The sequence below is a fragment of the Balaenoptera ricei genome, chromosome 13, assembly GCF_028023285.1.
Source record: "Balaenoptera ricei isolate mBalRic1 chromosome 13, mBalRic1.hap2, whole genome shotgun sequence".
Taxonomy (NCBI): Eukaryota; Metazoa; Chordata; class Mammalia; order Artiodactyla; family Balaenopteridae; genus Balaenoptera; species Balaenoptera ricei.
In genome coordinates, this window is record NC_082651.1 from 95,735,681 (window position 1) to 95,757,935 (window position 22,255).

At 53.8% G+C, this 22,255-nt stretch overlaps 1 protein-coding gene across 2 annotated transcripts in view; it reads right to left on the reverse strand.

Annotated features, from left to right (window-relative positions):
* Positions 1-22,255, reverse strand: part of HPCAL1 (hippocalcin like 1) — a 110,955-nt gene that overhangs the window by 3,910 nt on the left and 84,790 nt on the right. For both annotated transcript variants that reach the window (XM_059942218.1, XM_059942219.1), the window contains exon 3: positions 1,867-2,262. In XM_059942218.1, coding sequence (XP_059798201.1) covers positions 1,867-2,244 — 378 coding nt within the window. In that variant the 5' untranslated portion in view covers positions 2,245-2,262. The remainder of the gene's footprint in view (positions 1-1,866; positions 2,263-22,255) is intronic.

The window sequence follows — 22,255 nt, forward strand, 5'->3', positions numbered from 1 at the left end:
CAGATGGGTCTCTCCAGCAGGACCGAGAACCCCAGGACACTGCCATCCAAGGGCTCAGCACCATTGCCAGCCGTTTCTGTGTGTCTCTGTCCAAGGGGCCCGGCCCAGTGGTGGGTGTGTGTGTGCGCGCGTGTGTGTGTGCGTGTGTGTGTGGGGGTCCAGGGGGCGTGATGAGGCCAGTGACCAGAAGCTCATCAGAGTAACTCGCGAGGGGGAGGGGCTGTGCCACTGTGGGTTTCTGTGCGGAGATGGCTTGACTGAGAGTCTCATTCCTGAAACAACACACCAAGGACAGCAGAAGTCTGAGAGTTGTAGCATCTTAAAAAGCAGGTTTACAAAACAAAACCAAAAAGGAATGATCCCAAGTGAGGCTTCTGGTATCTGTTATACTGTCTCCTCCTTGCCCCCTCTCCATTTGCCGAGGAGGGTGGAGGTGGCCAGGCCTCACAGCATGGCCAGTGTGTCCTTCAGGGCCTCGTGGAACAGGACCCCCTCCTGAGAGGGGCAGGCACTTGCTCAAGTGCAGAGGAGGCAGAGCCAAGGCCCTTCCCGGCCTCCGGTGGGCTCTGAAGTACTTAGAACCCAGTCCGTTCTGACGAAGGTATAGTGGCCGGGCATCCGTTCAGCAGGCCAAGGAGCCACCTGCGGGTGCCACGGGGAGGGTCTCAGAGTTTGGGAACTTGGTCTGGGGGCCTAGCAGCCCCCTGATCCGTTTGGACAGGCACGGGGCCCCTCGCTGTCCTGCTGTGTCTCTAAGTCTTGGCCGGGCCGGTCTGCTTGGCCAGGGACAGGGAAGCGTAAGGGCCAGCTTGTGGGCCGGGACAGGTGATTCCTGAGAAGGAGACTTCTTCCTTCTGCCACCGCTTGTCACTAAGAGCCAGGAGCGACAGCTGAAGCAGAGTCCCCTGAACCTGTGCTGATTTATTCTCACTGTGCGAAAACCACCTGCTCAGGAAATAGGTTGGTCACTCCTCAGGCCACTTGCTGCTGGTCTAGGAGTTCATGAGTTTGATACCCTCTGTTTGTGGCTTAGCCCGGAAGTTCCTTCCACGTAGAGGACATCTCCTCTGAGGAATTCTAGAACTGAAGCTCCCAGGCTCCAGGAGTGGGAGTGCAGGGAGGCACCCAGGGAACGGCAGCGCTGTGCCTCTCTACCACACACCTAGGAAGCTGGGGAAGTGGACAAAACACGGTTTCTTTCTGGAAAACAGCTTCCCCTGCCAGAGCTGTTGACTGGAGTCGAGGAGAAGAGGTCTCTGAAGTGGTGCTTTCCGTACCAGAGCTTATTCTGTGACCACTAATGTTTCAGTTTTGCTTTACAACTGCACGTTCCTGGGGACATGACAAACTGTTCTTTTATTCTCAGATACGGGGACTCGAAAAGGTCTTGGCAGGTGCCTTCTGCAAGTGTCAAGGGTCCTCTCAATTACTATAATTCTCCCTGAATTACTGTAATTCAGCTCTGTTAACTCTCAGGAAGTCACCATCCCCCACCCAGCCTCAGATTTTGTGAAATGCAGAGAACGACACCTCCACCCCCCGCTCCGCCCACCCCACCCCCGCCCCGCCAGGGTCGGGAAGGCCACAACTCCTCAAAGGGCTTAGGCCAGGCCTGATGGATGGCCAGTGATCAGTAAACAATGGCCCTTCTCATCACTATTTGCAAGGACCCGCCAGTCCGGTGACAACTGGTCTCTTTCAAAAGTGCACGAGGGAGGGGCTGGCAGCCACCTAGCCGCGAAGGGCTGAAGGCGCGGGCAGGACAGGAGCGCTGTCCGGAGTGGGCGGGGCCTCGGGGGACCACGCCCCCACCCCACCCCCACCCCCCGCGGCTGCGCCCCGCCAGCCCCTCCCTCCGGGGCGCACCTGCACGATCTCCAGCATCTCGCCGCGGCTGATGTAGCCGTTGCCGTCCAGGTCGTACATGCTGAAGGCCCACTTGAGCTTCTGCTCCAGCTTGCCCCGCGAGGTCACGCTCAGCGCGATGATGAACTCCCGGAAGTCGATGGTGCCGTCGCCGTTGGTGTCGAAGGTGCGGAAGACGTGCTCCGCGAACTTGGAGGCGTCGCCGTAGGGGAAGAAGTTGGCGTAGATCTTCTTGAACTCGTCCACGGTCAGGTGGCCGGTGGGGCAGTCCTTGAGGAAGCCCTTGTACCACTCCTGCAGCTCGTGGTCCGTGAACTCCGTGTTCTCCCGCAGGTCCTGCAGCACCTCGGGCCGCAGCTTGCTGTTCTGCTTGCCCATGGCGGCCGGCGGCGACACCTGCAAGACAGGGGCCCGGGCTGGGGCCATCAGGGCGGGGGAGGGCTCCCCACAGCCTACAGCCACCGAGCGGGGCGGAGAAACGCCCCCCATGTGTCCCGCACCAAGGGCCGGAGAGGCCCGCCTCCGGCCCTTCCCGCGATGCGATGCCTCAGCCCTCCTAGGACCCCTGCGGGGAGGCGGGCCCTCGGTCTGTGTACCACTAGGAAGGCCAGGATACTCCGGTGGAGTCAGGACAGGCCACCTTGCGCTGCAAGGCATATCCTGACTTCCAGAATGTAGAAATGTGGAAAAAACAGCAACTTGCAATCAATGGAATGAGGCGTTTATCAAGTGCCCAGCAGGGGCTGTACAAGATTGGAGGGTGAATCTCACCACCCTCATCAGCTTCAGGCAAAACTGTCACGCTGACTGCACCCCACACCCTGTGTTCTGAGCAGTTCTTTTCTTGTTCGGGCACCATGTTCTGATTTTATCCTTAGAACAGGCATCCAGAAGCTTTTTTTTTTTTTTTTTTTTAACATCTTTATTGGAGTATAATTGCTTTACAATGGTGTGTTAGTTTCTGCTTTATATAGAAGCTTTTAAGGAGTCCCTCTTGTTTGTTTTCGCCTCTGAGAAGCCCTCTGGTTGGGAGTGGGGGGCAGGGGTGGATCTACAATTAGCACCAAGAGTACATGAATGTCTCTGAGGTTTGTAGTCAAGTCTCAGGCACCTGAGGGCATGCAGAAGCGTGCTCCCCCGCGAGGTTTTCCATAAGACCCATCCGTAAGACTGACCCTGGGGTGATACTCTTACTAGACATTAATACAGCTTTCACCTCGCCACCTCATTTTATTTTCTGATTTTTCACAGTAATACTAGTACCTGGCTTACTCATTTTTGAAGCACATAGAATAGAAAATTTTTAAAAAAGGTTTTCCACCCTCGTCCCAGAGGTAACCACCTTGAACTGCTTCTTAACATTTATGAATGCTAAACATTAAGTACTGAATCCCCATTACTAAATATAATCAATGTAGTTCACATATTTTCCCTGGCACTTCCTTTTTCTTCTTTGTCTCCTCCCAGGTTTTATTAGTTTCATACACATATGTCATTGTTTTTACTTGTTATCTTTATGACTTGAAATTATATGAAATTTAAATTGATATAAATTTAAATTACAGAAAAGTTCCTTTTCTAACCCCCCAGGTAGGGGGATTTGGGAATATCTTTCAAAATTACAAACACGTTCCCTTCGACGCAGCAACCCCACTTCTAGGAACAAATCTAAAGATGCTCCCACCCGTGCAAATAGCCTGTGTACACGGCCAATTCCTACACGTTGTCTGTAATAATAAACAACCCAGGCGTCTGTCATTACTAACTGATGTGAAATAATCATCAAGATCTATTTTTAAGTGAAAAGAAAAGGTGCAGAACAGCACATAGAGTTTGCTACCGTTTGTGGAAGGAAAAAAAGAGAAAATATATGTGTGTGTTTGTATGTTTGGAATGACTTCTTGGGAAATGATAACACTGGCTACAGAGAGACGGCTGATAGACAAGGGTCAAACAGAGACTTCTTTTTTTTGTTTAGTTTTCATTGAGGTATAGTTGATTTTCTTTTTTTTTTTAAATGTTCTTTGGATCATTTATTCTTTTACAACAAACATATTTTCTTTTAATAAATATCCCTCTACCATTACTTTCTGTTTATTATTATTTTTTTTTTATTTTATTTTTTTATACAAACAGAGACTTTTTAGTGTAAATCTTTTTGTAATTTCAAATGTTGAGCTCTGTGTATTTTTTTAATTCAAAAAAATAAACACACAAGAATCCTCTATTTCTTGCTTGAGCAACTTGACCCGGATCTCTCTCTCTCTGTACGATCAAAGCTACTGATCCCCCTCTCCTCCCCTAACCTCTCCACCTTCCTTCCACATCAGCTCCTGTCGTGTGTGGGAACCACTATTTGTACATCATCAAGGTTTACAATCTCTACTTTCTGCTTTACCTATAGGTTGATCCTAATAGGTGGAAACCAGCAAATCTCTACGTAACTTGGTTGTCAGTTTCCAATGGCCCCCAGCAGCCCCACTCCCCCGCCCCAGGGCTCCCAGACTTGACTTAAGACACCCCGCAGACTGCACACTTCCACCTCCGCATTTCCTGCACTAAAAAGGCTAATCTTCAGTCCTTTACTCAGTTCAGCTGCTCTCAAGGCTTTGTATTTTCCACACTCCCCTTAATTGTGAAAGTCTCCTAGCCAGTGTCTGGAGGGTGTGGAGAGGAGTGGTTTGTCTTAGGTGTCTCTCCTTCAACTTCCCATCTCATGCTTCAAAGGCAGCATCCACGAGCAGAAGGGGCTGCAATGTGGAGAGTTTCACTGCATCTGCCCCTCCTTGCTCCTCACTCCTTCAGCTGAGACCTGAGGCCGTTCTGCCAGCACCGTGTGCCCACGTGTCCGCAGGGGTGGGCAGAGCGGGTCAGCTGCTGTCGTGGACTGAACTGTCCCCCCCAAATTCACATGCTGAAGTCCTAACCCTGGGACCTCAGAATGTGGCTGTATTTGGCGACAGGACCCTTAAAGAGGTAATTAAGATAAATGAGGTCATACGGGTGGGGCCTAATCCAATCTGACTGGTACCCTTGAAAGAGAAGCTTGGGACACAGACACACAGAGGGAAGACCATGTGTGGACACAGGGAGAAGAAGGCCATCTTCAAGCCAAGGAGAGAGGCCTCGGAAGGAGCCAAACCAACCGACACCTTGATCTTGGACTTGCAGCCTCCAGAAGCTAGAGAGAATAAATTTCTGTTTTTGAAGCTGTCCAATCTGTGGTGCTTTGATGCAGCAGCTCTGGGGCCCCAAGACAGCTGCCCCGAGAACTGACCTGATACCGCGTGGCATCGGCGTCCGTGAGGCAGAACCCCGTGCCAGGCACCGTGAGGTTCCCAAAGCTTTAACTCCTGATCTGCCAGCATCGGGGACAATCAGAAGAAGGTCCAAGGACTGTGGGACACTTTTGTTTTTATCAGACACCTTGTCTGTATTAGTCCCACTTCACCAGGGAGGAAACAGACCCGGAGGCTCTGGAGGCAAAGCCAGCCCTCGGACCAGGTCGTCTGGCCCCCTGTCCCACATCTTGCTGGGGGCAGCCAGGGGAGGCTGGTCCAGGGGAGGGCACCGTGGTCATGAACATGGCCTTCCCGGCCGCCTTCAATAGTTAATGGTACATCCTTCTCCCAATTAGCATTCCTGCACTTTTCATCGTGGAAACAACCCACCTTCTGTGAAGCTCTGGGCTCTGAGAGCTCACGGTTGGTCCTTCTAAATCTTCTTCTTTTTTTTTGCTGCGCCGCATGGCTTGCAGGATTTTAGTTCTCTGAGCAGGGACCGAACCCAGGCCCAGGTAGTGAAAGTGCTGAGTCCTAACCATTGGACCACCAGGGAATTCCCACAGTCGGTCCTTTTAGAATCCATTCACCTCAGCGAAAACCAAACCACCGCTCAGAACAACGGTATCAACTGGCCTCAGAATCTGTCTGTGATTTGTATTCTTTCTGATCCCACAGAAATGCCAAACTCCTAACACCTCCTCCACCCAATGTAACGAATGTTTATGGAAAGGAAAGGACCATATCAGGGAGCACGACAAGTTCGGTCAACACAACCGCTAGAAGGTGACAGTCGAGGGCTCCGAGGTCTGCCCGGGGAAGCTTCAGCTTTCCCAGCCCTTCTCACGTGTCCCCACAGGCAGGCACGTGGGGCTGCAGAATCCCAGCGGCCCCCTGGGCCCGGCGCAGAACAGATGTCTGTGTTGGTTGAGTGGGCCTTCCCGCTGCAGTGCTGGTGCTGGTTGTGTACACACACATACAGACACCTGCTAACTCTGAGGCAGGGTGGTTTCTGGCAAAGCTGGCATTCCAGCAGAGCCTGGGTGTGCTCCCCTTTGGGGGGTGCAATGCAGGGGGTCCTTCCTGAGAGTTCTGGGGGCTCACGGGATGGGGAGAGGGGAGAAGGTAGGACTCTGGGACAGACATATCAGGCCTGGGTCCTGCCTTTGAAGAGCTCATCAAGGCCAGAGCATGTAGGATGCAGGCAGGTTACTCACACTGGTCCATTTTAGCATCAAAACCCCCCGCTGCAGCCACAATTCACCAAGCTGTGCCAGGCACTGTGCAGACCATTTCACAGATGGTGAAACTGGGGCCCGGGGGTGTCAAGTAACTTTCCCAGGGTCCCACAGCTGCTGGAGCTGGGATGTGACCAGGAGTCCATTTGAACTTGACCACGGAGCTCTACGATCGACCCTGAACCCTGGGAGATGGGCAGGGCAGGCGTGGCATTCCAAGCTGTACAGAGAGGAAAAGCAAGGCTGGGAGAAACTGAGGGGTGTGTCCAGGAAACAAAAAAGATAAGTTTTACTTTGGGGGAAAACTATCAAGAAATCGTGGGTGGAAAAACATGTTTTCCTGCCACTGTCTTGAAGGCTGAGTTAGGAAAATCTGGGGCTGTCAAAATCAGGGCTGATGGGAGACCACATTTTTGAGGATGATGTTGCAGGAACCCATCACTGATTTTCCGGTGTCCTTTAGGGAGACCCCACGGCTTTCAAGTAGGGTACCCACCTCTGCTTTGATTTCTTGACCATGCCCAGTCAGCTGAATTAAAGGGCTGACTTATAGCATTACCGTTGTAAAAGTCGGTGACATTAATTTTGCTACAGAAAGTTCAAGACAACTCCAAGGATGTCGAAGCCATCCTGGGGTACCAGGTAAAAATCCAGAGTTGGGGAGAGGGCTTATGTTTGTAGAAATTTCCTAAGAGCCCAAGCTGAATTTAGAGGAAAAGAGTTCTGGAGATTATTGGTTGCACAACAGTGTGAATGTACTTAACACAACTGAACTGTACACTTAGAAATGGCTAAGATGGTCAATTTCATGTTATGTATATTTTACCACAAATTTTAAAACCGGTGCGGGGGAGGGGGGGGCCAGGCGGTATAAGGACCACAGTGTTCTTTGGGCCCCTCTGTGGTCTGATGGTCTAGGACCCCTGGGTCTGGAGGCCCCAGGTCGAAGAATCCTGTGTCCCTATTGAGATGCGGAAGCCTCTCATCACAAGGGCTGACCCCCCCCACGCCCCAAGACAGGCAATGGAATCAGGGAAGATGGTACAGCATCCCCTGGAAGAATCCAGAAACCCGCTGTCTACAAATCCTGTGTGCCTCATCACATCCTGCACCTGAGTAATTGTGCAAGTGCTTGTGGTGCACTAGCCGGTGCTCTGCCCCCCAAAACCTCAGCCCAGGAGTGCAGGCCGCCCTTGCCCTGGGCGTGTCCTCTGGGTCTGGCTCCAGGCTGGCTGTGCAGGCTGTACGCAGTATCCTCCAGTCCACTGGGTCCTCTGAATGCCTGGGGACGGAGGTCCTGGTTCTCACTCCAGGCTGCTTATGGCATACGGATGGGGCATAATAAGTGACACGAAGGAGGGGGCGGGGGAAGGTCCAAGCTCCGAGGAGGAATCCTTCATTCCCACGCGGAGCGGAGGCAGTCTGCCTAGGAAGGTGGCACGCGGAATCCAAACTGAATGACAAGGACTTTAAAAGCCACTGGAGGCTCGACTCCCACAGGCCACCTCTAGGGCGCACACGGCAGGTTCCAGGCCCTGCAGGCGGGGGTCACGCTTGACCAGACTGGGAGCAGGCAAGGGCATCTCCGGCATCTCCGACTTAGAGACAAAGAACTGAGGCCTCTGCGAGGCACGAGCTTGTCTGTGACAGGCAGGGCTTCCAGCTGGCGACCACCTCCTCTGTCTCCTTGCCATTAAACTTCTCACCAGACAGTTTCACAAGACGGCCTTCCCACTGTGACTCTCATGAAGCCATGAAGTGGGGCCCATGAATGTCACATAAAGCCCCACCGGCACTCCCCATCACCTCCTGGATCAGCCTGCGTGTGCTTTCCAAAGGCTCGGGTGAAATATTTCCAAAGAACCTCATTTCAGCACTCTGTCCCAGAGGCTCTTGGCCCGAAGCAGGCAGCCTCAAGGGAACATGGTGGATGGTGGAACGCTGCACCCCAGTGACCCCTCTGTTACTAATTAAGCCAATGAACCAAACTTATTGACGACCAGCTGGCTGGGAAGATGGCTGACAAAACGCAAGCCTTTCTGCAAAGACAAAGCCACCACTCCCACTTTCCAGCAGAAATGGCCCCCTGGCCCTGTCATCAGGCAAACACCCCAGCTTTCATTTACCAGAAAATCTTACTTTCATCTCCAGTGAAAGATGGGGTGAAGAATGGACGTGCCAGGGGAGGACAACTGATTCAAGGTCAGAGCCATCTCTTACTGGGCTTAAAAAGCTTCACGACCAAGCAGGGGTTGGATCAGACAAACAACAGCCTTCTGAGGGCATCGAAGATGACATTTTAATTCACAGTAATGGAAAAATGGGGGAGGGAGTTAATGCAGCGCTAACAGCCATCTCTCTGCTTCTCAGTTACTCTGTTATTGTTCTTAATGTGTTAAATTGTAAAGAAAAAAAAAGTAAACATGTAACTGGGGAGCCCTATGAAAATATTTAACCCAAAGTCTGTATTGCCTGCAAATTAAAGCATTTTTAATGGCGTAGTTCCTATCAGCTGCCCGGCGAGGCTCCTGGAACCGAGGGCGCGTGTGTCCCATTAATCACAGCTCAACGCCTACTGCCGGCGTGGGTAGACATTTCATCCCATTGCTCTAAAACGCTTTCATCACCTCAGATCTCCAAAGCTTGCTGGGCCAACCAGACTTAGAAACACTTGGGGGGAAGATGATGGGAGAGGTGGGAGGAACCAACTCCTTATAAAAGGCCAAAGGCTGGAGGGGCGGCGGCAGTGAATTTGCACTTCAAGGAACTGGAGGGCTCACTTGAGACAGAGCTTGTTCTGTCTGGCAGAACAGGACACGCTGGGTGGGGTGGGGTACGGGGGGGCCGGAGAAAAACTGGCGGTTTGTGTTGTTTCTCATGCAGCACCAGCCCTGGGTCTTTCTCCTGATGACTCATGGAGAAACCCTCCTCCTGCGGCTGAGCCCGGGTCCTAGGGGGAAAAGAGGCTGACTGCATTTGTGTCCTTCTTTCCTCCCAGTATGCGGGTGGGAAGCAAGCCGCCTGCTGCCTGGGCTTCTAGTGCAGCTGCTCTGAGGAGGGGCCAGTCCTGCCCCAAGAGGTCCGCGACAACTGCCAGGACCCGGTGCAGGGGTGGCTCGGGCTGCAGTGCGGTTGGCTGGACGCTAGAGGGCGCAGTCGGGCAGGCTCCCCAGGACCTGAGCTGGAGACCCCGCCTCCCAGCTTTCTGACCCCGCCCCTGCCACGCCCCCTCCACCTCGCTGGTGCCTCAGTTTTCCCATCTATAAGCTGTATTTGTCCAATATAGTAACCACAGTGGCTATTGAGCACTTAAAATGTGGCCAATCTGAATTCATATAAGTGCCCTAGGAGTAAAATTCTCACTGGAGTTTGAAGACTTAATACAGGGAAAAAATATCTCATTAATAATTTTTCGGGACTTCCCTGGTGGCGCAGTGGTTAAGAATCCCCCTGCCAATGTAGGGGACACGGGTTCGAGCCCTGGTCCGGGAAGATCCCACATGCCGCTGAGCAACTAAGCCCGTGCGCCACAACTACTGAGCCTGCGCTCTAGAGCCCACGAGCCACAACTACTGAGCAAGCCCGCGCGCCTAGAGCCCGTGCTCCACAACAAGAGAAGCCACGGCAATGAGAAGACCACACACCACAACAAAGAGTAGCCCCCGCTCGCCGCAACTAGAGAAAGCCCATGCGCAGCAACAAAGACCCAACGCAGCCAAAAATCAATTAATTAATTAAAAAATAATTTTTCTATCCTGATTACATGTGAAATGATAAATGATACCATTTGAGATATAGTAGGATTAATCATTTTGGTAACATTAATCTCATCTGTTTCTTTTTACTTTTTTAAGGTGGTTACCAGAAAAGTTAAGATTACATATGTAGGTGACTTGCGTTGTCCATCTAGTGGTTGCTCAGCACTGGGTAGACCCTTGGGGCGCGGTTTAGGGGGCTACCAAGTTCCTTAGCGTCCTGTTTACAGACCCACTGCTAACTGCGACCCAGCTGGGAGAGGTGGCCTGTTTATTTCACTCCTTGGTGCCCTTGAGTGAAAGATAAGGGTGTTTGCGTTTCATAATTACATGTGAGTCCCACAGGTTTCTATTTTCAGCAGCTTCAAGAACTTTGCCAGAGGCCAGCTGCAATGAAGACCCAGGTCTGGTCCTGGCTAAGGTGTAAGGCCAGGGGGAGGGGCTGCAGAAAGGGGGTGTCCCTCCTCCTCTTCTGAGGGAGAACACAAAAGCCCCAGGTGAGATCTAGGGCAAGAGGGGGTTAGTAACACCTCTGGAGCTGGTGGCTACAGGGTGTACCTAGATCCACATTCAGCCCACGGACCTCGGGGAGCCCGTTTCCAGAGGCTTCCTGAAAAACTGTTGCATCACAGCTTCACATGCTGGATGGGCTTCAGGCAGTGAGCATGGTTGAGAAATCCAACTGAAAGTCCTCCTGACTTCTGTACCCACCCCAGCAGTTTAAAATCCCACGGCTCCCCAAAGCTTTAAAAATATATAAAAGAGAGGATGGAAGGAGGGAGGGAGGGAGGAGAGGAAAAGAGAGAGGAAGGAAGAAGGAAGGAAAGAGGCAGGCTGACCAAGCAAGGCAGAGAAATCTCCTCCTTATCTTGAGCCATCCTCTCCTTCCACTTTCCTGAGGTTGACATGCCCTAAATGAGGCAGGGGAAAAGGAAGAGGTGGAGAAAAGGAAAGGAAAGTCCCCAAGAGGAGAGGATGTTCTTTCCCTTGCAGAAACCGCTAACACAACAGCAGTAGGAACTGTGGGTAGCTTTCCCTGAATACTTTGTGCCTGAAATCACCAGGTCAGCCATGTGGCTGCTCCTCTCAGCCACCCAGCAAACTCCTACTCATCCACCAAAGCCCAGCTCAAATGTCACCTACTCACGGAGGCATTTCCCAACTCCTCTACAGTTGCTCTTCCTTTTGCATTCCAATACCATTTTTAAACTTATTTCTATTATGACCTCAACTTTTAGTACATCGTTTACTAATGTTTTTCCCTCATTAGACTGTGAGCTCCTTTAGGAAAGAGGATGTCTCCCTCGTGCTAGTAGGAGAACCTGCTAGCATGTTCTAGCCCTAAGGCCTTTGCATTTGCAATTCCCTCCACCTGGTCTGCCCTACCCCTCAGTGTCTGCAAAGTGCACTCCCTCAATGTTCACATCTTTGCTCGAGTCTTCTTGGGGGCACCTCCTCCAAAGAGCCCATCTCAAGCAGCATCCGCCCTTACGCTGCCCCCTTTTCGTGGCTGTTCCTACTACTTGGCACTGTACTGATACATGGTTGACTCCCTGCTTTTGCTCACCATTACATTCCCACACTGCCCAGAACAGGGCCTGGCACGCAACTAGGCGCAGTAAAAATATCTGAATAATGGTTGCGTGTCCAAAGGCTTAGCACAGTGTCCGAATGAATGAACAGATGAACAAGTGAATGGGTTTCTTCTAGGATCCTCTTGTTCTAACAGTTTGTGACTCTTCCAGTAACAGGAAGATGGGAAGGAACATCAGGGATTAGGATGACAAAGTGCTCTCTTGCTCAGGTTTGAAGCTCCAGGAAGGGACATTCTGTAATTCAGACTTGGTGTTCTGGAAAGTTCCATTTATCGGCACAGGACCAGCTGCAGCAGAGTAGGGGTCCATTCACCAAACTGGTGCCATCTCCTCCCTCCTGCAGTGAACACACCCCCAACTATGTGGTCCTCAGCCACGGGGGCTTACTCTACCCTCCAGCTGGGATCTCTCAATTGAGTGGTGCAGCCTCACCCTAGAGCCAAGGTCACTGCTACTTGAATCTTCAGGGGACGAGCACTTTGAGCTGCTTGCCCAGTGGAGGAAGGCAGGTTAGTGGATCAGACATAAATGAGCCTCCGGGGGAAGAACAAGACAGGGAAAGGAAGGGGAAATGCCCGAGAGGATGAGCCTCTCTCAGACTCTGATGATGCAACAGGAAAAGGACTCGAGGCAGGACCAAAACCAAGGCCGCGTGATTCTTAATGCTGAAATTGCCATGCATGTCCAGCCGTAGGTGAGTCCCATGTTTCTACAGAGGGTGCTGGATGCCAGGCCAGGAGCAGGGCCAGCAGCCCCTGGCGAGAGGCGGGCCTGAGTGAGCCAGGTGGGAGTCCAGGTGTGCAGTCCTGGCCACAGAGCCTGGGGCTTCCTCTGCCCCACCTGGAGCCTTAGTGCCTTGCTCTGAAGGCAAATTTGAGGCTTATGGTGGCACAGCCCCAAATGCCAGGCTGGAGTGGGGAGGGAAATTTGTTTCCTTTTGCCCACCAATGTTCCCGAGGCCCACTCTGTGCCGGGCATGGAAACACCTGGATGAACAAGACACAGAGACCCTTCCCAGGTGCCCCCAGCACACCCACGAGATGGGTAACATGTAGAACGAGGCTGACTTAAGAGGGTCCAGGAGTGCCGGAGCCGAGCTGGCCTGTCCCCCGTGAGACGGCTGGGAGGCCTGACAGCGCAGGTCTGAGCCAGGCTTAAAGGCTCAAGAGTTCTCCAGGTGGGCGGACAAAGGGAACAGCGTGTGCCAGGGCAAGGAGGCCCAGAGAGAACCCACCCAGTGCCACAGAGGCTGGGACATGCGCACTGAGCATGACTGCAGAAGAATGCCAAAAACGCAATGCCGACTGCAGAGGAGATGGTCAAGGGGAGCAACAGGAGGGGCTGGAACAGGGGGTGGTGATGCCCCCCAACCCTCCCCAGAAAGAGCCCATGCCCCAGGAAACGCTCAGAATGAATCTCGTCCAGGACTCAGGACTCTATCACTGTTCTATCGAACGATAAAAGCTCCGAGGTTGAAACAAACAAACATATAAATCACACAGCATCTCCTCAGGGACCCAGAGCCGGCCGCAGGCTGACTGCTCTTTTGAAGGAAACCTAAGAGGCCACGGCAGGCTGGACACCGTCGGCTGAAGACAGGAACCGGTCTGAGATTTCAGAAGCCACTCCCTCCACTCCCAGCCCCGCCACAGATCTGCTCCCCCTTCGGTCAGCCCTGGTGGGGGGAACAGAGCTGGCAGAGGCGCCACCACCTCAGCTGGCTTATTACGCATGGAGGTTTGGGACACCGGCCCCTGCACATCTTGGAGTAAATTCCTCCTGGCTGCTTGGGCCCAGCTGGCTGTGGAGTGACTCACGCAGGCCAAGCCCGCGTGGGAAAGACCCGCAGGCAGGCGGCAGAGTGAGTCTGCAATTCCACTCTGATGCTCCCGGCCGGGATGTGAGCCGCAGTCTTTCCCCGAGGCAACGTCCTCCCAGCAGGAGAGGAACCGAGGAGAGGAACTGGCCCAGCCAGTGGGCCAGCACCCAGCACGCAGTGGCTGGACAGGCAGCTCCCGGGAGGCCTGGGGCGGGGGCTACTCCCTGGGCTTTAGTCAGGCAGTCCCCTGTCTCAAGGCTCCAGACTAAGCCTCTGATGCTCCTCTGTAAAGGGGACCGAATGCCAGCCTCGGGGGCTGCAGTCGGGATGCGGACCCGTGTACAGAAAGGACCCCCACTGGATGGTAAATGGCCAGCCTGAGTCTCCTCCCAGGACCCACTTCTCCAGCCTTTTGGTCTTGGCTGTCTCTGAGCTTCTCTGGGCCTCAGTTTCTCTGGCAGTAAATGGGAATAATGGTCCCAACCTGTTGGTTTCACAGTGTAGTTGTGAGGATAAAGGGAAATGAAGGCTGTGAAAGGGCTTTGACAAATTTAAGCATCAGACAAATATATGGAGGTTATATCACAGCTTTTATGATAAAAGAAATGCGTGATGCGCTTGATGAGCTTAATCACAGTATCAAACAGAGCCAGGCTGGGAGGCTGGAGGCTGCAGGCGGTCCTGCACTTTCCCGCCGACCCTCTCCCTTGCATGCCCGACACAGTGGTATTAAACCCTGGGCCACACACCCAGGTGGGCAGAGGGCCTGGGATCCCAGCAGCTCAATACATCCAGCGGGGGCAGGGCCAGTGAGAATCCAACTCCTGTTCTTCAAAGAGAAAATGAGGGAAAAGGATGGGAGAGACCCAGTCCCGCAACAGCGGCAGAGCCTTGGGCTCACGCTGCCCAAGGCAAGTTCAGCTCCAGCCTGAGGCCCCGGGGATCAGTGCGACACGGACACCACGAACCCCCATCGCGAGGAGATGAAGGGCTCTCTCCAACAGCAAGGTGTCTCCTGAGGCTTCTAACTGGTTCAGGTCCACTTAAACGGGCACGAGGACCCTCTTTACCCGCGGGACAGGCTCCCTGAAGGACAGGGCACTTCGCAGATCCTGAAGGAGAAGAAGCCCAGAGCAACCCCTGCGCTCCCGGGACGCCGGCCGCTCAGATCTGTGCTGGACAGGGCAGCCCTCGGTGGGCCTGTGACACACCTGCGCACACACACACCATACTGCACACACCACATACACCTCACACACACAATACCCATAGACACACCATACATAGACACCACACACATCACATACACACCACAACATGCCACGTATCACGCCCTACACACATCACACACACCCCACAACATACCACGTATCATGCCCTACACACACCCCACAACATACCACGTATCACGCCCTACACACATCACACACACACAACATACCACGTATCACGCCCTACACACATCACACACACACAACATACCACGTATCACGCCCTACACACATCACACACACACAACATACCACGTATCACGCCCTACACACATCACACACACACAACATACCACGTATCACGCCCTACACACATCACACACACAAAACATACCACGTATCACGCCCTACACACATCACACACACACCACAACATACCACGTATCACACCCTACACACATCTCACACACACACAACATACCACGTATCACGCCCTACACACATCACACACACAAAACATACCACGTATCACGCCCTACACACATCACACACACACAACATACCACGTATCACGCCCTACACACATCACACACACCCCACAACATACCACGTATCACGCCCTACACACATCACACACACACAACATACCACGTATCACGCCCTACACACATCACACACACACACACACAACATACCACGTATCACGCCCTACACACATCACACACACCCCACAACATACCACGTATCACGCCCTACACACATCACACACACAAAACATACCACGTATCACGCCCTACACACATCACACACACACAACATACCACGTATCACGCCCTACACACATCACACACACAAAACATACCACGTATCACGCCCTACACACATCACACACACACAACATACCACGTATCACGCCCTACACACATCACACACACCCCACAACATACCACGTATCACGCCCTACACACATCTCACACACACACAACATACCACGTATCACGCCCTACACACATCACACACACACAACATACCACGTATCACGCCCTACACACATCACACACACACACACACACACACACACAGCACGCCCCTTTCCTCCACACTGGCGTGGTCCCCACCACTGACTGTCTGAAAGCCTCGATCTGTTCTCTGGCTGCTGGTACTGGGACGGAAATCAGACTCAGGCCTGGCGGCGGAGCGGGCGGTGCGCTCGGGTGAAGGCCTTTCCTACACAACAGTGTGTGGAATGGCTAGGATTTCACTCCTGGGAATTCAGTTATCTCAGAGAAAATAGTATGGGCCGTGCTTATCATTCCTGCATTCGTGCCACCTCTATTTTGTACACCTACTAAACTCGCAGATATTTTATGCACCAGGAGGACCTGAAGACAGGACACGTGAGCTGTGCCGGAGCCGGGCTCTGCGGGGGCAGAGGGGCGAGTGGGCCTCCGAGCTGCCATCCGGGGAACGTCCACCCAGTGGAGAAGGGTCGGAGCAGCATGCCAGGGGAAGTCAGTGTTCGAGGCGGCGTGAGGGTGTGAACATGAACAAAGCTGGGGAGGTGGGCGGGGGGCCCAGGAAGCATCTCCACTTCAGACACTCACAGGCCCGAGCTTCTGGGGAGACCACCGCCAGCAAGTGCCCATCCAGGCCGCACAGCTGGGCCTGCGACCTCTCCAGGCACCTTCCTGGGCAATGACTGTCCTAGCAATACAACAGTAGCGAACAGTGTACAACAGCGCGGTAGAGGACACTGAGGAACAAAAGGACAAGTGCAGGGGGGGAGGGGAGAGGCAGCTGGGGAAGGAAGGAAAAAACACCATCAAATGCTAGGAATTCAGACTAATTACAAATTTGAACTGCCCTTTGGGTAAAGTCTGAGTCAAAAAATACCTGAAAAAATGTCTCTGAATTCTTTTTCAGGGAAAGGGTAAGGATTGGAATGTCAGAGAGCTGTGAGGTAGATGATGGCGTTTGCAGTGAGCAGAAAGGAATCAGTTGTTATTATTAGCACAGCCGCCGACGTTCCCCCCTCGGGGCAGACTCGGGAGGCCTGGGCGAGCTTGGGTAAGTCACCAGTCTCACAGCTTTACTCTCCTCATCTAAAAAATACGAGTTTGGACAATGTGGCCCCCAGGCATGTCCCACTCTAAAAAACGTCTTGGAGTCTATCCCCAGTGGAGGTCTCCACAGCACCGGAGAAGTTCGCCCACTTGGCTGGAGTGTGTGTCCCTCTCCCCGGGATCCCTGGGAAAAGACCCGTTCCCTTTTTTCCCAGCAGGTGGTAGAAAGCTAATTTCTGCCAGGTTCCTGCCTGAGTGATGACTCAATTCTCAATCCATGGGCCCTAAATGAACCCTTTGCAAATTTTGAATTCCTGTGCCCCAAATGAATGAGGTTTGGTCACATTCTATGATGTCTTGGGTAGAAACAGAAGAAATGTCATTATAAACATTAGACTTGAGGTGTTTTCAAGAACCACGTGGCCCCCCTGGGGTTTTGTGCCGGTTGACACAGGGCTCCGACCTCAGGGCAAGGTCCACTCTGCGAGGTGCTGCCCACGGCAGAGCCCCTGGAGGGATGGCTCCCGCCGAACGCTGCCTCGCTTGACTTAAGTGCGGTTCAGCACACCAATCCCCATTTTTTGTGTGTGCTTTTTGAAACTTGGAAGAAAACTTCCAGTGAATCATCTCATCTGCTATTTGATTCATGTTTAATGTCTTTGGAGAGAAATAAAAACAGTAAGTCATTCTTCCTAAAAGTGGCATCAGCCTGGCCAAGACACACAGATGGTGAGGTGCCAGCTGCCCCTTGGTGGGCCCAGGGCTAAGGTCTTGAGCTGTCATCAGAGACTGTATTTACAATCAGAGTGAAGACAGCTCATAAACGTGGCCCTTTGCCATTTTTATTCTTTAAATCACAGCACCAGAAGCCACAGATTCTGCAGGGAGAGCTGGGGCCAAAGCACAAACTCACACAGAAAGTGTCGATCAACACAGATTAACTGAGCACCTACTGAGTGGGAATCATTGGGATACACAAAAGTACAAGGTGCCCCCAAAGCTCCTCCAGTCTAGCTGGGAAGGAAGGATGGCGTGGAAGGCGTGAATTCCTCTTTCCTTTTCTACTCTGAGTTAGTTCCTACTCTAGCCTAACTCTGAGACAGCACGGTGCTGGAGGTGTGTGGGGAGCGAGGGGGGCAGTAGAAGGGGTGGCAGAAGGGGGAGGGAAGGAAGGTGGCATTCCAGGCCAGGGCCCAGGGGTCCTTCCTTGACCCTTTTCCCCAAAGACATAGAGCTGAGTTCCAGTTACTCAGGGCGCGGCTAGGAATAATCCACAGCCAATTAGCACAGCACCTGACACACACACACACACACACACACAGGATGGACGCGTAATTGGTGAGAGGAAGCAAGGAAGAGGGAGAGAAGGCCGGCGACGAGGGCGCCCCTGGCAGGCAGCCCCAGCTCCTCCACGGGCCCAGCAGTTCAGTGCATCTGTAGCCGCGGAGCGCTGTCCAGCATGCCCGAGAGCCTGCCTTCCTGGCCCTCCAGGTATCCGAATTGTCCATCAGAGGCCTTCTGACCCAGATGTTCTGCGACATCAGTGGAAGAGCCAGTTTCCTGGAGACCCTCTGAGGTCCTAGGAACAGCCACCAGAGCTACCGTCTGGTAAGCATGCCCCAAGGGTATTTCTAAGCTAAAAATGTGCACCTGGGGTCTGACAAACCCAAGAAAATTTGAGGGGTCCACAGGAGAGAAAATGTGAAATCTGGGCTGTCTCAGAAATCATGGCCATGGGCCTGGGACCGCACCGGGTGCCTTGGGAGGTGAAGTAAGAAGGAGCAGCGTGGGCTCGACGGGAGAGGTGGGCGACAGCGGGGGAAGAGCCGAGTGGGCCCAGGCCTGGCTCAGGGGCCCCGCCAGGGGCCAACAGGCAGCAAGACCTCGGGGGACATTGCTCGATCCTTCGTTTGTTCATTATGAAGCCTCCCTCTCTGTCCCACCCCTTGGGCGCTGAGCAAAGACTGACCAGCAGGTGCCCTTCCTTTTACCCCTGCCTTTCTTCTCATGCAGAAACCTACCCAGAGCAGAAGCTCAGGGATGCCAAAGACAGCGATTCCCTTGCCTGGGGCTGGCCGTCCTGCAGACAGGCCAGGACAATGGCCCCCATCCCTCCATTGATTGCACAGTGGATGAGAATGCCAAGACAAGTGGTACGTACCACAGTGTGTGCGCACATGTGAGCCCGCGTTTGCCCACGACGCTCGTCATGCAGGACGTGCCCCTGTGGTTGAGGGTTGAAGGAGACGCCCACAGGAACTGACATTGCCAAGTCATCGCTAGTCACTCTAAAAATAACCCTCAACGTACAACCTAGGAAGGATTTCCCTTTCGTGGTGCCCCGCCTCAAAACCACAGCAGCTTCCATTCTGCAGGCCACTTCGGGACGGGCAGGTGGACAGCACCCAGAGGAGAGGTTAGCCCGGGGGCATGTCTCTCCTGGCCCCTGCAGAACCCCTGGTCTCCATGTCCCTGTTCATCTACCATCTTACATAGCCATGGTTAAATCTCTATGAGCAACAATTATCTTTGAAGTGTGTGCAGAGGTCCACCATGCAGTGCGATTTCGGCTGCACTGAGATGCTTCTCCTTGTTGGATTATGGTTGTGAGTGTCCCACTCCTCAGGCATGATCTACACCCTCCCACCTGTCCGGCTCATCTCCTAGCCCCCCACTTGTTCATCCCCTCCAGTGACACTGATATCCTTGCCACTCCTGAACACCTCAGACATGCTACTGCCACAGGCCCTTTGCACTGGCTCTTCCTCTGATATCAAATTGCTCCCTCGCCTCCATCAGGTCTTGGCTCAGGGCACTTCTCAGTGAAGCCTTCTGTAAGTCCTCTGTCCAAAACTGAAGCCCCAACAAACATTCTTATCCCCTTTCCTACTTTATTTTTTCTCTTTATTTTACTGTATTGTCTCTCTCCCCCCAACTAGAATACAGAGTTCCTGGGGCCAGGTTTTATTCTAGTTGGTTCTCCATTGGAAGCCCAGAGCCTGGAAGCTCTAGTGTGTGTGATCGGTACATGTTTGTTGAGGGAATGAATGCACGATTGCTGTGGGGGGAGGCTGGGACTCGCAGCCACAGCACGCAGGTGCCTCTTCTCCAGTGCCTGGAGCAGGTGGGCCGAGATGGAGGATGCAGGGGACACACTGGCTTGTCTATCACCAGAGGCAGAGGGACAGAGAGAAGGGGTCCTCCCATTTCCCATCACTGACCCAGCACATCCTGACCAAGGATGTTCCTGTGCCAGAGGTGCCATCTGCCCCCCAGAGCTTCTGATCTCTGGGTGGTAGGGGTGGAGGGGTTACTGAGTATTTGCCATGTGTGCACTGAAATACCCAGAGCCTCGGGATGGGAAGAGACACCACGGACCAGCTCCTCTGCCCCCTTTGGACCCCTGCACCTGCTCCAACTCCTGATGCCTCAGCAGGACTCAGCCTGGCCAGGCACCACCCTCACCCCATGCACCTGGGCCCACCCACCAGCCTCCAGCTGGGCATCTGTATGCAGGTGATGTCCAGGTAAGGAGACCCAGACCCAGCTCCAACAGGGCTGGTGAAAGGAGATTGGACTAATGAAAGCAGCACCTTCCACGTGAAGCTATGTCTGTTTTCTTTGGGGAGAAAAGCCCAGAGATGCACTCACTAATCTGTCTCCTGAGGCAGAGGGCCCCGCCTGGGTCTCTTTTTCCGCCCCAGGGAATGCTTTCACTGGGTGAACAGGGAAGATGAGAGAAGGAAGGATGGGGCAGTGGGAGAAACACCCCTCCGTCAGGAAGTCCACACCCCAGTGTCCAAACAAGAGAGGCAGGAAAGCCCCACCCACGGGATGCGGGGAGGAGAGAGAGTGCTCGGCTGGTGCCGCGGCATCTGTGCCGGCGTGAAAGCAGCCACACCCGGGGTCTGCTGGGGCCTGTGTGTCTGAGCTGCCAGCTCACATCTGGTGGGAGCCCCCAGATGGAACTGGCAACCTGGCATCTGCCCTCAGACACACCGGTCGTCATGCCGGGCACCCAGCGACCTCAGAAATTAAGGTGGTGACACTTCAGCATGCTTGGGGTCCAGATCTCAGCCTCATGGCCGAGCGCTAAAGGTGATGCCTTCTGGGTGGGAAGATGAGAATTACAAAGCGGCATCCTCTGCTTCTGAGGGCGAGAAAATTCCAGACATCCTGGGACGGCTCTAAGGCTGGCTCTCCTGGGCTGGGCATGGCCAGGCAGGGCTGAGCCTCCAACAGCTGCTGCCCCAAGCCCTCCCCCCACTTCGGGAACAGAGCCCACATCCCTGGCCTCAGTGGTCGCTCAGAGCACTGGGGGCAGGCAGGGCAGGGCTGAGGACGAAGGGCAGTCACTGTACTAACTACTGGACAACTGGGCGGGAAGGCGGAGGAGCTAAGGGACCACCGATCCTCCTTCTACCCCCACGGCACCGCACCGGACACTATTCTTAGCTCTACTCTTGTAACCACCCCAGGGAGGGAGGTGTGATTAACCACCTTATGGGTGAGACTGGGGGGAGGCTAAGTGGCCTAGAGGGATCCGAGTGCACAGATCCAAGGTCAAAGGCCTTTGTCCCACCCACCGACTGGTTCCTTCCTTCGGGACAGGACTGAACACTAAGCTCGAGAAGAGCAACGTGCAGCCCGTAGGGCAATAGGGATCACAAGGGAGCAGTACAGAGTGCCTCTGGGCACAGGTGACAGGCACCGGCTCCGCCCAGGGTCAGGAAGGCCTGGGAAGGGATGGGATGTGTGAAACGGATACAAGGGGAAAGGTGGTGCAGGCAGAGGGCAAGGCTGAGCAAAGGCCCAGGGGCTGGATGCCACCTTCAGACGGTGCAGGTGCCCTGCTTTCACAGAGCCTCCCTCACACCCAAAGCTTGAGATGAGGCCGGGAGGGTAGCGGATTCAAACAGATGAAGGGCTCACAGGTCATGCTAATTACCTTGCACTTTGCCCCTTGTCTGACAGGAGAGCAGGTGGGGTACAGCGCTCCAGGTTTGGGGTTCGGACCCGGTTAGGGCCCTGCCATGCAGGAGGACAGGAGGGTGAGGGGGCTCTGGGCAAGGAAGAGATTCCTGTGATCAGTTTGGGGAGACGGGAAGGGCAGCAAAGGCGGGGGCTGGAGAGAGACGACTGGGAAGAGGGAGGTGGGTGGGAGAAGGGAGCGTTTGAACCGAAGCTGTCAGAGGCAAACGATGCAGCTGAGGTCCCGGTGTGGCCATGGGAGGGGGTTGGGTTGACAGGGTGAGAAGGGAGGGGAGGGGAGGCTCAGCACCGGGACCCTTGTGCCTCTGGGAGGATGGGGTCTGGGTGGAGGATGACAGGACATGTGGGTGGAGAGGGAATAGTTCAGCGGCAAGAGCCTCAGCGACCAGGGCCCCCTTCTTAGTTAGAGGAGGGAGGACTCGATACCCATTTCCC